The sequence below is a fragment of the Apostichopus japonicus genome, chromosome 15 (genome assembly GCF_037975245.1).
Source record: "Apostichopus japonicus isolate 1M-3 chromosome 15, ASM3797524v1, whole genome shotgun sequence".
Taxonomy (NCBI): Eukaryota; Metazoa; Echinodermata; class Holothuroidea; order Aspidochirotida; family Stichopodidae; genus Apostichopus; species Apostichopus japonicus.
The window spans coordinates 7,776,294-7,792,780 of record NC_092575.1 but is presented as its reverse complement, the minus strand read 5'-3'; the positions used below and the strand labels follow the sequence as shown (position 1 = coordinate 7,792,780).

Genomic DNA, 16,487 nt, shown 5'->3' with positions numbered 1-16,487 from the left:
ACAAAAGTTACTACTGTAGAAGGAGTAAAAGCTGCATAAAAAGTTACTGAGAATGTCCGTTTTGGCGTTCCATATTTCCCATCCCTCAAAATTCTTCTCCACGTCAGTATGGCTCATACCCGTATGAAGGTTTCGGTAAATACCAGTCTACTCAACAGAAGCCACTCTTGCCACCGCCTTATCAATACAATAATCAACAGTTATTCATCGCGATTTTACCACCAAAATGTTTCTTATTTTCCGTGAACTCCTCCTCAAGGGAACAAACGGCGTTCTATACCCTCCCCCACCCTATTCCCTATTGTCGCCTCCCAACGCAAGAGATGATAACCTGTGCCAACAACACTTTCATAATCTCATAGAAAATGTACATATGTGATACTTTGCATATTAGAATCGGGAGTAATATTGTGATTATTTTTAATGCTGTCAGCTTTTAGGATAATACGGCATAGAGTTTGTATGGAACATTGGAGTAGTCGTACCTTAGAGGAGATACTAAGAGGTGAAAAATGTTTGTGTAAGTTAAGGTAGGAAAAAGCAGATGGTTTAAAATCGTTCATATATTAATTTTAATCATTACATGTGACTGACAATCGCGTGATCAACACGGCGTATTTACACCTAACTTATAAAGTATTGTAAACAATATTATCACTACGTACATCTACTGCTCTAACGTCAGCGCAGACGTTTTGGGTTTTTTCCTGTTTCCATGACAATCGGTATTTAATATGTATGTAAGTACTAAAGATCGGCCACATTGCACCAGTATATTTGACGTGATTTGACTCAGTAACAGCGAAGTCATCCCTTTCGACAACGATCTGTCCGGCGTTGACGAGTAGTTTCGCGAGAAATTACGGTTACATGTCACAGGGAACGCTAATCAAGCAGATATTCGGCACTTGAGATATGGGTTAATTAGCAGAACAATATATACGTGCAAGTTAATATCTTTGACGTATAAAATAAAATGAAACCAAGGGTGAGGAAATTATAGCCATTGTGATACTAAGTTTAATTTTAATTATAAATCTTACATCATTATCTGCGACAAAAAAAAAGCATTTTGTGGCTACTTCTACAAAACGATTTCACTGTACATTTAATTCCAGAGGTTTTTCCATCTTCTCGTTATCATGGCGTCAGAAAACAATACTGAGAGTCCTAATATGGACACCGGATGGGCAGTTGGAATAGAACATAACAGCTTTGTTCGTATAATTTACGGCTTAATCGCAGCAGTTGGAATCACCGGTAACTTTTTGGTATGTTTCGCCTTGGTTCGCATCCCAGCGTTGCGAAATCGAACGAGTCAATTTATAATACACCTCAGTGTTACCGATATGTTGACTTGTGTTTGGGTGATACCCTTTCACTTTTTCCTCTCCACCCCTTCTGTACCACATGGGTTTCTTGGCGAGCTTATTTGTCGAGTTTTCGTGTCTAAATATCCTCTGTGGGTGACCATTATAGCGTCCATCTACAGCCTGCTCTCTGTTAACTTGGAACGATTTGTTGCTATCGTGTATCCATTGGTTTACAAGAATATGTTTACAATTAAAAAGAGTCTGTTTATTATGCTCTTTTGCTGGTTACTTGGAGGATGTTCAAGCGCATGGTTCTTTTTCACTTTCGATTACGACTCTTCGACGAAAGATTGTAGTTTTGTTCAGTTTTCTTCGAGAATCCAGCGATTCATCGGTGTTTATGTGTTTATTCTCATTTACGTATTCCCGATCGTGACCAACACTTTCCTCCATTACTATATGATCAAGAGACTAAGGCAACAACGTACCATACGAAGAGCCGACAGAAAATCAGGTAGGCCACAGGCGTAACCATTTAAACTTTGAAATTGCAAAATGGAGGTACAGTTCCTTTCCTTTTTTCCATTTGAGGCGGTTTGGGGAAGTTTGTTTTTATACCAATGTGTTTCTTTTGTTTTGGTGTTGTTGTAATGTGATTTGTTTGTTGTTTACTAACGAGGTGGGGGCAGTATGGACAATGATAAATATTGTCTCCACCAGTTTTATTTGAGGTAGGGAGAGGGGACTAGGAGGTGCAGCTGGTCAAATCCAAAAATTTGTCGTTATGAATGTTAGAATGCAAGGAATGTGTACAGCTGTGACAAAGGTATTTAGTTACGACACAAGTATTTGTAATTAATGGAAATAGAAGGTAGAATTCATGACATCCTCCGCCTTTCTATTGATCTTTGCCACATTTCAAAAACGGGTTCTATGTATCAAAACAAGAACGATAAACATATGAAATCATATTATCATATTATAGAAGAAGCAAGCCCAGCCATTATCTGCATATGCGTTGACAGTCAGGACCGGCGACGATTATATCCCCGTCCCCTCCTCCTTTTTGTTAGCGCACTTCATTTTTCGTTCAGTGTTTTATAAAACTGAGAATTCCCTATTCTTTATCCCATATTTCCCGCGCCCATTCAATATTTTCTCGGACGTCTGATTATCTCACGGACTACAGATATATCTTTTCTAACAACCTCCTCCCCTTGACCCCCCCCCCCCCCACATCTCGACATTGAGATATTTGTGATGAACAGCCTGCCACCACCTCACGCCCTCCGGCCTTAATACATAAGGAATATCTTGCTTCTTTTGAGAGATATCGTGGTTTAATTGTCGTAATGCCACAAAGTATGTGAAACCGTTAACTTTTCCATTATTTGTGACCATATTGCACGGTCAGCTTTTTTAAAATCATTTCCTTATAAAATTATGATAATGATGCAAATAAACGGAGTTTATACGTTATTCATTATCGGCGACAAGTTAAAGTACTAATTACAACACTAATTTTGAACATGTGCTACCTGGTGATATGCCATATGCTTCATAAATGTCTAAAACTAAACTGAAATCCACCGTTTTAGTTCTTTTTTCTCCATTTATTCATTTCTTCACTTTTATGCAGAACAGGTAGCAAAGTGTTATCGTCTTGTCTTTTGTTCTTTTGCAACACATTGCAATCAACATGAAATATATATTACTTCTTTGTTTTCTATGCAAATTAGAGAAAAATATTCTCTCCTTCTGTTCTATACACTGTAATTGACGTAAATGCTAACCATTGTTTCAGCTTTCTCGAGTGTATGAAAGAGAAATTGCGTGACAAGCTTGAGGAAAATATCAATGAAAAATTCAACATTAATGAATGACTAAAGGCAAAAAATTAAGTTTGATATATTAAAAATTCATAAAAACACCTGCTATTAGTTCAGGTTGTATTTCCATAACATTTAATTGTTTCTTAAGGGAGTGCTCCTTTAGCTGAAGTTAGTCAGATCAATTGGCTGAACCATGTAGTCTAATACACAGAACATTAAGTCATTTCCTCAGATACAATGCAATGGGTAAACATAAAACATTTATAACCTCAAATTACAAGTTTTATATAATGTCTTACAAATTTGTCAAGGTCAAGTTGTATTGAATGTCAACCAAGGATGATCTAATGTTTATATGAAGTTAAAATATGTTTTGATGGAGTTCTTAGAATTGATAAAACAATGGACTAACATTAACACATTGGACTATAACGTATCAAGTCCCAAAGTCTGCCATAAAGGGAGTGAAGACTCGTGCAAAAAGAAACGTCTGATGCCGGGTAGTTTTGTATGTGAGTGTGTATGTTTATCATGCATGTTTTCGACACTGTTGAATACTATAAATATAGTTCAAGTCCGTAACAAAAGTTCATTTACTTCACTAACCACGTATCCTTACCAATAATGAAGTAAAAGTTGAATATTTTAAAGTTTAGAAATCTTACATGAGAATCACTTTAATAAAAGAAGAAGAAAAGTTGTCTGCGAGCTGTTGAGACTCATCAATTACTTTCTCATTAACTTGCATGTTACGGTCAAAACAGAGGTACAACATTCATTAACGTTTGTCGTTTCAGGAGAGTCTCTACGCTACACGCGGTGGAGATTCTTCCGAAAGTCAACAACACACCTTAGGGTAGCATACGCCCATTAAAAGCCCCATTGACTTACACACTAAATCACAAAAGTAATGTGGTCTCTAAGTCTAGATAGAAGTTTTCACTAGCTAAACGCTACCCATCACCGGATAGCTGACAAGTTGGCCTTTCATGGCACCATCAATTTTCCGTATCATGACCATGTAGATTTTTTGCTATCCGAGCCGGAAGTTTTCGGCACTTGTAAACAAACCTCTTCACTCAGTGGTAAACAAATTTCCTACGCTGCTCCTGGGAGGCCTAAATGGGTCTAAAATTGCCTCAATTGACCCAATTTTCTCACCACATGTACTTCCATTCATACTCTTCAACATGCAAGCCATAAAAAACTAGATTAGATTATGCGTTTACGATTTATTGTTATCATATTTTAAAAAAAAATTTGGTTGCTGCATTGCGTCATGAAATGCGTCATCCATACAATATGAAATCGTGTATTAATAACTAGTAATACTTATTTATTTTGAAGAAAACCAAAAAACAAGATAATTTTGTTTTTATTAAATATAATACTAATGGGTTACTTTAACTGAAATTTAACTTGAATTTTGAAAGTGGCACGACACTTTCTATAGACCTCTCAAACTTCAGAGGAAAAAAAGTATAAAGCGACCTGTGGCTTGGAATTTGACTTTGGTCATGGTTATGATTGATTTTTTTTTTTTTACTTTGTGGCAGAAAATTAATTTGAAGATACTCAATTGACCTATTTATCTAAATAATAAATGAGCTACACCTACAAACACACCCCGTGACCTCGTTCTAATACAACCGGTCTATATCCTATACAAGGAGCAAAACAAACACAGAAATTAAGAAGCAAGATGAAACCTTCTACTTGAATCAAATTAGAAATTAAGTTATTACCAAGACATCTATAACAAAGTACAATAATAACGAAAAAATGAATGAAAATGATGAAAATCGACAGCGACATCCTTGTACATTTTTAGAAGAAAACAATTTCTCTTTATATAAGCTTTATGCAAGTTAGTTTGATCGAATATTGACATAGTTTATTAGATTTACCCTTCTCATACATTAATCTGTTTATACGAACGGAAGAAAGCTCTTGAAAAGCAAAATTTCTATATCACTTATATACATCTACTGAGTTCATTTCTACATTCGTCTTTCTTATAGCTCTCTGTCAATGATGATAAAAAGTTAACTAAAGAAATATCGAGAAACCTAATTAAATTACGATCAACTGTGCCAACTATAAAAATACACTTTATAACATTATATGCGGTTTATTCCTGTTTGTGGACAGTATATATATATATATTATGTGGAAACATGCACACATTCAGATATTGCTAAGAAAAAAGGAAGTCAACTATAAAAATACACTTTATAACGTTATATGCGGTGTATTCCTGATTGTGGACAGTATATATATATATATATATATAAATAAATATATATATATATATTATGTCGAAACATGCACAGATTTAGATATTGCTAAGAAAAAATAAGCCAACTAGAAAATTGCAGCATAGATTGCATATTGGAAGATTTTGGACACTGAGCCATTTTTACGGTCCATGGGTTGGTAAGGGGGGGGGGGAGGGGCTCGTCCTGCACATGGACTATCTGTGGTTTCAGATTTCTTTCTGTTTCCTTTGGGGATGGGTCGACGTAGGCGTGTGACGTGTGGGTATGTGTGGCAGAAGTGCAAGCTCAGCCTCATTAATTATCATGAATACTGCGTTCACGTTCAAACTTACTTACTATATGGAACAGTTATTTACCTAAAAATAAATAGAAGCTAACGCCTGGGTATCCTCATAATGAATATGCAAATCACGAGGAAAAATAGGATAAATTCGAAATCTCTTCGTAGTTTCGTAATTACGAAGAGCCCTTTTTTTGCTTTTCGTAACTTCGAAAGTATTTTGTCGTTTGCAATGTATTGCACATATATATGCTCTCACGAAAGTAACGTATAAAGATTATAGCAATAGACTTGTTGTAATCCTAAGATAAATTCCAAATAATTCGGAGGGAAACAAAAATACAGAAAAACAGAAAAAAAAACTAAATAAAAATCTCATTCACAAAATATAACCTGCACATTAATCGCACTCGTCCGATCTGATCGGATTCTGTTTGAAATGCTCAAAGCAAATAAATATGTTGCTGACTTACGGAAAAAAATCAATCATTTAAAACTGCTACGAAATGTATACATTTATCGAAAGACCACCCGATACTCATAACTAGTACAGTAACTACTGTTCATGTTCCACGACCGTGCATCAGTATACTACTGCGCTATGTTCGTAACACGGTAACATGTGTAACAGGTGGCACATGCAACACACGTAACACATGTTACCGTGTTGCGAACACAGCGCAGTAGTTACTGATGCACGGTTGTGGAACATGAACATTAGTAACTGTACTACAACTAGCTAGTATGAGTATCGGGTGGAAAGACACACACGGACGGATATGTATACTTTTGCGAAAGATCAGCCTTGTATATACGTTTTCATCAGTCAGGGATATATACATGTTGTTCATTATTACTTCAACAACTGTTTCAGGTTTCCTATCTAGTTCGATGTCATTCTCTGTAAAAGGGACAACTTGGCAGATTTGCAATTTGAATTTTTCCACAGTTGGTGTGTGTAAACACGATAATGTGAGAATGACCTGTGGGAGCCGATTCCGATTTCTGCTCTTTAACGTTTCTCAGTGGGACAGCGATTGTAAACAAGCTACATGCCTCTCTGTTATTGTGCGTGTAATTTTCGTGAGCAATTTGGGTCAGCAAAAATCAAACGTGATATCCCCAACGATTAACAAATTAAGCAGAGGAACATTTTTTGTTTACGTTTTCGTTCTATCTTTGCATGAATGAAAACTGCGAAGTGCATATATACTGTTGGTTAATTTTTTGTTTTGCAATGGGGCATTAGTTTACCCCTAGAAATAAGTACAACGGCCTATTGCATAAAATAAGTTCGTGACAGTGTTCCCACTTTGAAGGAATATAACTTTCTAACATTGAGACAAACTTTTCTGCTATAAGAAGTAGCATAAGGCAAGGGGCAAAGGAGATGAGAGGAAAGGAAATGACACCGTTATCCCGCCTATGTCTTATAGTTTTCGCAAAAACAAATGGATAAACTGCTCAGAAATATAGCCAATCGTCACCTCTCCTCATTCGTCCCACAGTGCATCAGAATCCATAATCAAAATTACAATCGCTAGTGTTCTTGCCCTCTGGTAACACCTTCACTGTTTTTGTCATACTTAGTCTTGCCATTGTTGGACTTTGCAATTTTATTGTCTTATTGTTTTACGTGAGTTAATTTACATGTGCTGTATTTTAATGTTATATCCATCTTATTCTGTACAACGAGCATTTAATTACCCGAAGCGGGTTTAATAAAGTGAATCTTATCTTATCTCTTATCTTAAACAAATTTCCCAAATAGAAGCTGAGCTGAGCTTCTGCAGGGTTGCTGCGATTCTCAATCGTGTGACCAAATATATAGTATTTTGATTGCCTGCAAGGCAGTAGATACTTTATTCAGCTCGTGTTGATAACTGGTCTCCGTGACCAACGTGCTTTGCATGTAAACAACCAATGTTTATTACCAAGTGTAAATCAAATCACTGATCGACTCAGGCGCGTAGCCAAGGGGCAGGGGAGGGGCGATCGCCCCCTCCCCCTTTGCATTTTTTAAAAAAAAATTTATGATATTTTATGATAGAAATTTCAAGCTTAGATGCAACTTACAAGGCATGGGAAGTGCCATTTCCAGCGATCTGGGAGGCATTTTCGGCCAAAATTTTCTTGAACGTTTCGCGCCAACTGATGGTGGCGCTACGCTTAGATAGTTTGCCTACAGGTTTCGCTCCTCCCTTGGAAAACTCCTTGCTACGCGCCTGGATCGACTAAACAACAAGTCAAATGAATGGTTTGGTTGCATGCGTGATTCCTTTGTGATTTTCATCGTTTGCTCCCCAAATGGGCATGTCCCAAGTCCCAAGTAATATCACTTACCAAGAAGGGACCGACACAACCCTCTTTACATGCATTGATCTGTCCATCTGCCTATACGGTGTTTCTGCTATATTCTTGGCGAGATAGTACTTCGTTTACTGATAATGTGTGTAATTTATGTTGTTGTTATATTATGTGTGGGATATCCAGCCAATACTTGTTTCATTTAATCCATAGGCGGAGAGGGGGAACAACGTCAAGAAAATCCAGCCAGTTCATGGAAGTTAAAAACGGCTCAAGATCTGGAGAAGACTCTGTTGATTATAGTGGTGACGTTTGCCGTCTGCTGGGCGCCAAACCAAATCATATTCTTTCTGTATAATCTTGGTGCGCCGATCGATTTTACGCGCATATATTATCACTTCTCAGTGATGTTAGCGCTCTGTAATTCTTGTATAAATCCATTTATTTATACACTTAAGCATAAGCCGTTCAGATATGGCGTAATGAAGTCCTTGGGAATCAAACCTGATTCGGTGACACCATTCCTTGCGTCAGGTACCACTCCCGACACTCCAAATGCTTAGGCAGACGATCAATGTATTTATAACGTTACGCATTGTCGTTGCCGTCGAAAATGTTAAGATCATTTGTTTTTGATCAGTTGATCAATTAATTGATAAATCTCGTCAATTTTGCAACAAAATGATTGTCTATCGTTCGCATCAGAAAGTTATCATATCAACATTTTGCAGCAAAACGATGGATTGCAACAAAATAGCAGAAAAAAAGATCTTATCATTTTACATTGAGCTATATATAGTAGTATCACAACTGCACAAGGAACTAATGTGTAAAGGAAATCAAGTGTATGTAACTTATACTGTGTATAATAGTATAACTATTGAACGGTGCTTGACATATGATAAGAAATGAAGAATTGGGAAGCAACGATACCGACTTCATCACTTGACGTTGCCTGTCAGTGAGTCTTTTTTGCTGTTTTTAAGTGAGTCTTCTTTTGAAATAATTTCAAAGAGATAAATGTTATTTTGTATTATAATCGTAAAAGCGTCACCTCTCGTCCTGTTGATTTATTGTGGTTTATATCTTTATATACCAGCAGTCGGCGACGCTTACATTAACCTAATAAGATGCGTTTTACTTTGTGTTGTAATTTAATTTTTTATGATCTGTATACGAGGCATATGACATATGACATTTTCATGTAGTATATGCTAGCCCTATAACTGACAGTTATTAAAGGGGAGCAATACTGCCTGATTGACTCTTCACATACTTTAAGTCTACATATTTACGTCAATCGTGTCATTCCTTATACGACTTCATTGAATAAAAATAAATTCAAATTGCCCGCCCTCTTCCCGATGCGTGTCGCAATATTGGAGGAGAGGGAGGTAGACAATCAGCTGTTTATGACGTCATACATGCACCCGAGAGATTTCCTGAAAATGCGTTGCCAACTTAAACTTGTAAGACTTTAGAATACTTGTTTTTTTAAATGTTAAATACCTTCAAAATTCAAGTAAATGTACCATATTTTTATCCAATTTTGAATTATAGATGCATACGTTCGCTAAATGTCGTTTATACATTGAATTTGCGTAAATCGGTATTTTGCAAGCTGATTGTCAAAGCAGACGCAGAGTGTAAGTCATTGTTTTCAACCAAAGTCTGGAATACGGCTCAATCAATTTCTTCTGAAAATAACGATTTTTTTGTCGCACTTTATGTCTGGTGATGGAGTAAGTTCTACGCAATAGTCGTCTGGGTTAGTGTGTGCTTGAGTCATGTTGAATTGCTCGAATGAACCTTACTTTTTATCGACAAAGTGATGCTCACAGTCACAATATGTCGAGCAGTGTTACTATTACTAAGTTATATAGTAACTACTTGTTACCGGTACTATGTTTGTGATAGACATTGAATGATACACTACTAGTTTAGGCCTATAGGCTAAATCTCATCTGTATAGATAACTCAAAATCGAACGCATTTGGTCCGCATGATGGCTCCATGATGACTAAAGATATTATTCTTTAGATTTCTGAATAATTATGTACAATTCAACCGTTGTAATAATTTGAAAATCCGTGATAGTTTAATAGTTTCAGCATATACCGTACGCGAGAGTTGTTTTGTGTGCAGCGGTATTACGAGAGAATCTGCATAGTCTGACACTACCGAAGTGCATTTGTGACGTCATGAAAACGTTGCATCGTGGGTAATTTGACATTTCACAAAAAAATATGGCAGCTTGCAGAAAGGGTAGGTATAGGCTTTCCAGCAGCGTCGCCAGACATTTTAATCTTGGGGGGCACAATGTTTATTTGTGAATGCCGTCCTGGTGAGGGGTCTAAGGGGAGGGGGTACCCCCTTATTGAGAAAATTTAGAAATTTTTGATTCATTAAGGGTCCTTAGATGCAATCTGGTGCTATATTTGCAACTTAACATCGTAACAGTCCTCGAGAATTTGTGGATGGACTTTTCAGCTTAGGTCTGTTACCGTCAATAAATAGATCAACATGTATCCTGTCATTCTGCGAGATTGATTAACAATATTTTTACAAATGTACTATGTATTGAGTTATGCAGCGATTAACTCATAAATGATGTTAGTGACCACCTTCCAGTAGTTTTGGTATGTAATTATGGGCCCAATGCAAGAGAGTCACAGGCCGAGCGAGGGGTGCATTTACATGAGGCAAAGTGATGATGCATCCATTAATCTCTTTTATGATAAGTTAAGCCAGCAATCATGGGACATGGTTTATAGAGCTGATAATGTCAATGTCTCATATGATAATTCATCAAAATAATTACTAAATTGTAAACATAAAGTTGTCCTATTAAGAAGGTATCATTGAAAAAGTAGGTTATTGACAAACCTTGGATGACCAAAGGATTAAATAATGCTTGTAAACAGAAAAAAAACACTTTTTATAAGATTTCTTAAAAACAGAACAGCAGAGGCCGAACAAAGGTATAAAAGCTATAAAACAGATTGAATTCAGTTCTGAAATCCTGTAAAAATTATTACTTCTCAAAACTCATTGATAAGCACAAAAATAATTTGATAGAAAAATGGAAGGTTTTGAACAGTATATCATAAATAAAAACAATCGAGGTGAAAGTAATTATCCTGACTCTTTTGTAGATAACAATTTGGAAGTTAAAAAGGATGATATTGTTGATGGATTTAATCATTTCTTTACAAACATTGGACTACATTTAGCAGCTAATATTCCTGATCAAACTGGGTCTATCCTTCATTATCTTGCCAATAGTAACATTAATTCCATGTTTTTAGCTGATACTGATGTTAATGAAGTACTTGTTAAGAATTTTTCCAATAAAACATCAATTGATTGTAATGATATGAACATGTTATTTGTTAAGAATATTATGTCATATGTAGTACAATCTTTTACCTTTATTTGTAACAAGTCTTTCTCCGAAGGTACTTTAAATTTCCTGATGCTATGAAGGTCGCAAAAATGATTCATATTTTCAAAACTGGTAATAAAAATACATTTAATAACTACAAACCAATTTTATTGCTCCCTTAGTTTTCAAAGGTTCTTGAAAAACTTTTTACAAACGGTTAAATGATTTCATCATTAAAAATCACATTCTTGCAGAGAAATGAGATACAATATGGTTTTAGGACTGACAGAAAATATGGCTATACTACAGTTGGCTGAAAAAAATTACAACATCTCTGGACAAAACAAACCAACCCTGGGGTATTCATAGATCTTAAAAAAAGCTTTTGATACAATAGATCACCAAATTTTACTCAAGAAACTGGATCATTATGGCTTCCGTGGTGTAGTCCAAGACTGGCTCGAAGTTATCTCTCTAATAGAAAACAATATGTCCAAATAAATAATTTCAAGTCCGGTTTACTTGTTGTCTCATGCGGGGTACCCCAGGGATACATCCTTGGATCCAAGTTGTTTATTCTCTACTTAAATGATATTTGTAGTGCTTCAAATATTTGAAATTTCGTATTATTTGCGTACGACACAGATATTTTCTGTTGTCAAAGATATTAATGTATTATGTAATCTGGTGAGCAATGAACTTTATAATTTAAGTAAATGGTTTGCATAAAATAAATTATCTTTAAACGTAAATAAAACAAAGTTTATGATATTCTCAAACAGTAGAGTGGAAAAATAACTTAAATATCTCCATAAATGATTTCAACATAGAAAAAGTGTACAGTACAAAGCTTTTTGGTGTATTTGTAAACCATTAACTTACTTGGAATGATCATGTTACTCATATTTCAAAGAAACTCTCTAAAAGTATTGCAGTTATTCATAAAGCTAGCCACGTGTTAAAAACCAATGCCCTGTTTCTTTATATTGTGCTATTTTTCTCCCCTACCTGATTTATTGCGTTGAAGCATGGTGAAATACATATAAAACCAACACTTCCCCCTTATCCTTGAAACAGAAGAGGGTTATTCGTATCGTTTGTCATGCTAAATTTCTGGACCATACCTTTGAGCATTTTTTTCAAGTTAAGAACATTAAAGTAACATCATAGTATAGATTTTAACACGGGTGTTTTTATATTCAAAGTTTTTCACATGGTTTAACCTTCAATGCTCTACAAAATTATTTTTCCTTAGTTTCGAATAAACGATTTCAATATAATGTTTGATATAATGATGACAAGGACAAAGCAGTTTTCCATCTCCATATCTGTGGTTAAACTCTGGAACTCATTAGATATTATAATTAAGTCAGCCTTGACCTTGAACCATTTTAAAACTATATACAAAACATATTGTCAGCTTATCAATGCCAAAACTAATTTCTAACTTCCAGCTTTTACTGTATTGATTAGCGACAAAATTCTTTCTTTTTTTTTAATTTTATATTATTTAATTTTGTTATGGGGTTTTGTTTCTTTATCAATTTATGTTAATATATTCAAATGGGGAAAAGATGATAAAAGCATTGCGCTCCTTTTTTTTCTCCTTTCCATGCATTTGTATAGCTTAAATATTGTATATAAATTATCATAATGAATGTATTTTTTTTTGTCTCTAGTGTATATCAAATAAGTTTCGTTTATGCATTATTAAACATAAATGTATTGTACAAATACAAAATTGCTGGAAATAAATTGTTGTCATGTCCAAAAAAAAACCTTAATAATTTATGTTTTATGTTCAAGAATTTACGGGCTTAGTCTGTCCGATATTTATGATTTTAAGTGAGGCAGATGAAGTTTTTGTTTGAGTATTTTTTCAACACTACAAATCGCATCGGGGGGGGGGGGACCTGGGGGCACGACTTTTTGGGGGAGGGCACGTATCCCCCCCCCCGGCCACCCCATGGCAACGCCACTGAGGATTTTATTAAACCAAAACAAAAACCCGTTTATCCCTATAGATATGGAGTATTAATACTTTTAAATGGTATCCTCGTGATTGTAGATATATATTTGAATTTTGGACACTGCTTAAAAGGGCTCTACAACAGTTTTCCTTTAACTTCATAACCATTGAATGAGACGCAACCATCCGGGTTTTTTTTTGGGGGGGCAAGGGAAGATGACGAGGGTGCAGGTGAGAGGTAATGTCTGCACGGAAGTCCCTGTTATTAAGATGGCTGGTGTTGTGGGTGTGGGTGTAGGTGTTAATACCACTGCATTCACACTGGGGTTACACAGAATGGTGTCGATTTGAGATGAAACTGCACGGATAATCAATGGTGCTTCTCTGTTCAAATGTAAAAGTTGACTTTCAGTTATCATCATTGTATATTATACAAACAATGAATGGTTATGAGTGCAATAGTGCAAATATTTCATGAGTTGAAAGATGGAATGTTCCATTCAACGAGGCGCAGCCGAGTTGAATGGAACAATTTACATCTTTCAACGAATGAAATATTTGCACTATTGCACGAATGGAAACCATTCATTATTTGTTTTATACAACACCTTCAAATTTGGATATAATTGGATGTAAAAATGCACTCATGCAACAGATTGTTTTGAACAGACAGGTTTCTCTGCTCTCTTACCATTGAAAAAAGTGCTATCAAAAAAGTATAACGCATGGTTCTATCATCATAGCGTGCAATAGAGCGGATTTTGCATGCAATCGACGAGCAATTGACCAATCAAATGGCCGGAATATAATTAGGTGTTGTATATATACTCAAATAGTGTATAGTAATATGTCATTTTAAAGTATCTATTTACGAGGGAAGGTGGCGAGGAAGCAGAGAGATTAATGTCTTGACTGAAGTCCACGGTCTATAATGTGGTTGGATCGTCTGTATGTGTTTGTTAGTAGTGTCATATTTAAACAGGGGATACACAGTGATGTTACTACTCTGTAATTGGATATAGTCAATGACAGACTCCCCATATATTTCCCTATTTTACATTGTATTCTTTTTCATTGATGTGTTGATTGATCATTTTATGTAAACTATGTTTTATGGCATGCAAGTCTCTTTCGCCTCTTCGTAAGATATACAGGGAATATAGAAAGCCGAAACCACAACCCTAACTTTCACTCATTTTTATAATGTGCCCAGGGACCATTACAAGGAAACTGCTTTCACCATGGGTTTAAAACTACCACTGTTTCAAAACACAACACACATTTACATGCGTTACAACTGAAATTGGAAATTTTCTTGTTCTGTTTACATGCTAGTTTCAAAACACTCGTAAGAAATGATAAATATGCATGAATTTCTAAGTGATCATTTTGAATGTGCTTTATGACGCTCTTTCCCAGTTGGTTATTTAATGCATCTCTTCCCCTTCTTCGTTTCTGAAAGAATATTTAGCATAAAACCACAATAAAACACATACTGCCAACTGCATATCAAGCAAATATATATTTGAAATATCAATAATAGAACCTCTTAAATGATGACCGAACTACTCTAGAAATGATCATCTGCATGCATAAAACTTATCAAATTGTTAAACGGTTTGGAAATAAGTTAACACAACATCGAAAAAGAAACATTGGATAATAAAACAACAGTTTTCAATGATAAAATCCCACATGCTTGTGGTACCTCACGCTCCATAAAATATTAAATACTGCGAAACTAACAAACCATTAAGAATCTAACTGCCTAAGCCCAAACTGGTAGGCTTGAATGTGAGCCAACAATATTTATAAAATTTTAGTATCTTTAAAGAAGGAAAAGCGTTGTGCAATAATCAAAATAGAATAATTTCTGTTTTCTTTCAAATTTCTTTCAATTTGTTTCACATAACTCAGTTGTTTTTTCTTAGACCTTTGTCTTTCATCAGACAGAATAACCAAGGATTACCCGCGTAAATGGTAAATTAACCACTCTATAGTGATCTTCTGAATGTGCAAAATATGACCAAATTGTAAATCTGTTTCGAGAGTTTACACTGCAGTTTTGTCAACAATGCTTCTAAGCAGTGGCGTAGCTACGGGGGGGGGGGCGTGGGGGCGAGGCTTGTCGCCCCCCACTGGGATTTTGGGTGTCGAAAAAAAATTACATGTGCGAAAAATATATCATTGGTCTGAGTGGTCTCGAATCTCCATGATGACCACTCATGACCCTTCGACCGTGGACCGGCAGAAGGCTATAGTTGCTGAAAAAACCTGACGTGACATAGCGCATAGGCCGAGAAGACATCTACAGTAGTCGCACTGTACTGAAAACGCATGTTAACGACCTTCGAATTATAAAATTCCTGCTCTAATAAATACAGGCGCGTAGCCAGGGGGCGAAGGGGGAGACTGCTCCCACCCCCCCCCCCCTTGAGCATATTTTTTTGTACGTTTTTATGATATCGCTAGTAATTTCAAAATAGAAAATGCTTAGATGCAACTTGCAATGCCTGGGAAGTGCCATTTCCAGACATTTTCGACCAAAATTTTCTGCTGCGCTTCGCGCCAACTCATAGTGGCGCTACGCTTAGATAGTTTCCAATGCCGAATCTACGGCTCTGATAATTTGCCTACAGGTTCGCCCCTCCCTTCGAAAATCCCTCTCTATACGCGCCTGAATAAAAAATACTAATATAAACAGCCAACCGATCATGTAACCAGTGCACATTAACTGATCAAACAAGCTAGTGAGCTATACTATACCCTTATAGAAAGGTGGTTTCCAGGTACTGAATGCCAAAGAAGATGTTAAAAGGTAAAAAAATGCTGACATCATACAGGTTTCTCACATCATTGCTCGCGTCATTGCCTCGATGCTCTGTTACATTTTCAACCGGGTTTTCACTTCTGGGACGTGCCCTGATGCTCTTAAAACCGCTAAAAAAACAAATTTGCAAGACAATACTATTGCTGAGAACTACCGGCCAATCAGTCTATCACCCTAATAATATTTCAGACGCAATCTTTGCTGTTAGTTTTACATATAGTTCGGTCATTTCAGTATGTTACTTGCATGAAAGCCCAGTCAATCTTTCCTTATTTTCCATGCGCAATTTGCA

The 16,487-nt window shown here is 36.0% G+C and overlaps 1 protein-coding gene across 1 annotated transcript; it reads left to right on the top strand.

Moving 5' to 3' along the window:
* The first annotated feature begins 806 nt into the window (after nucleotides 1-806).
* LOC139981140 (allatostatin-A receptor-like) lies at nucleotides 807-11,062 on the top strand. The gene is made up of 2 exons (XM_071993328.1): nucleotides 807-1,827; nucleotides 8,225-11,062. The coding sequence occupies exons 1-2, from the start codon at nucleotides 1,143-1,145 to the stop codon at nucleotides 8,572-8,574; spliced, it is 1,035 nt and encodes a 344-aa protein (XP_071849429.1). The 5' UTR covers nucleotides 807-1,142; the 3' UTR covers nucleotides 8,575-11,062.
* Nucleotides 11,063-16,487: the final 5,425 nt, after the last annotated feature.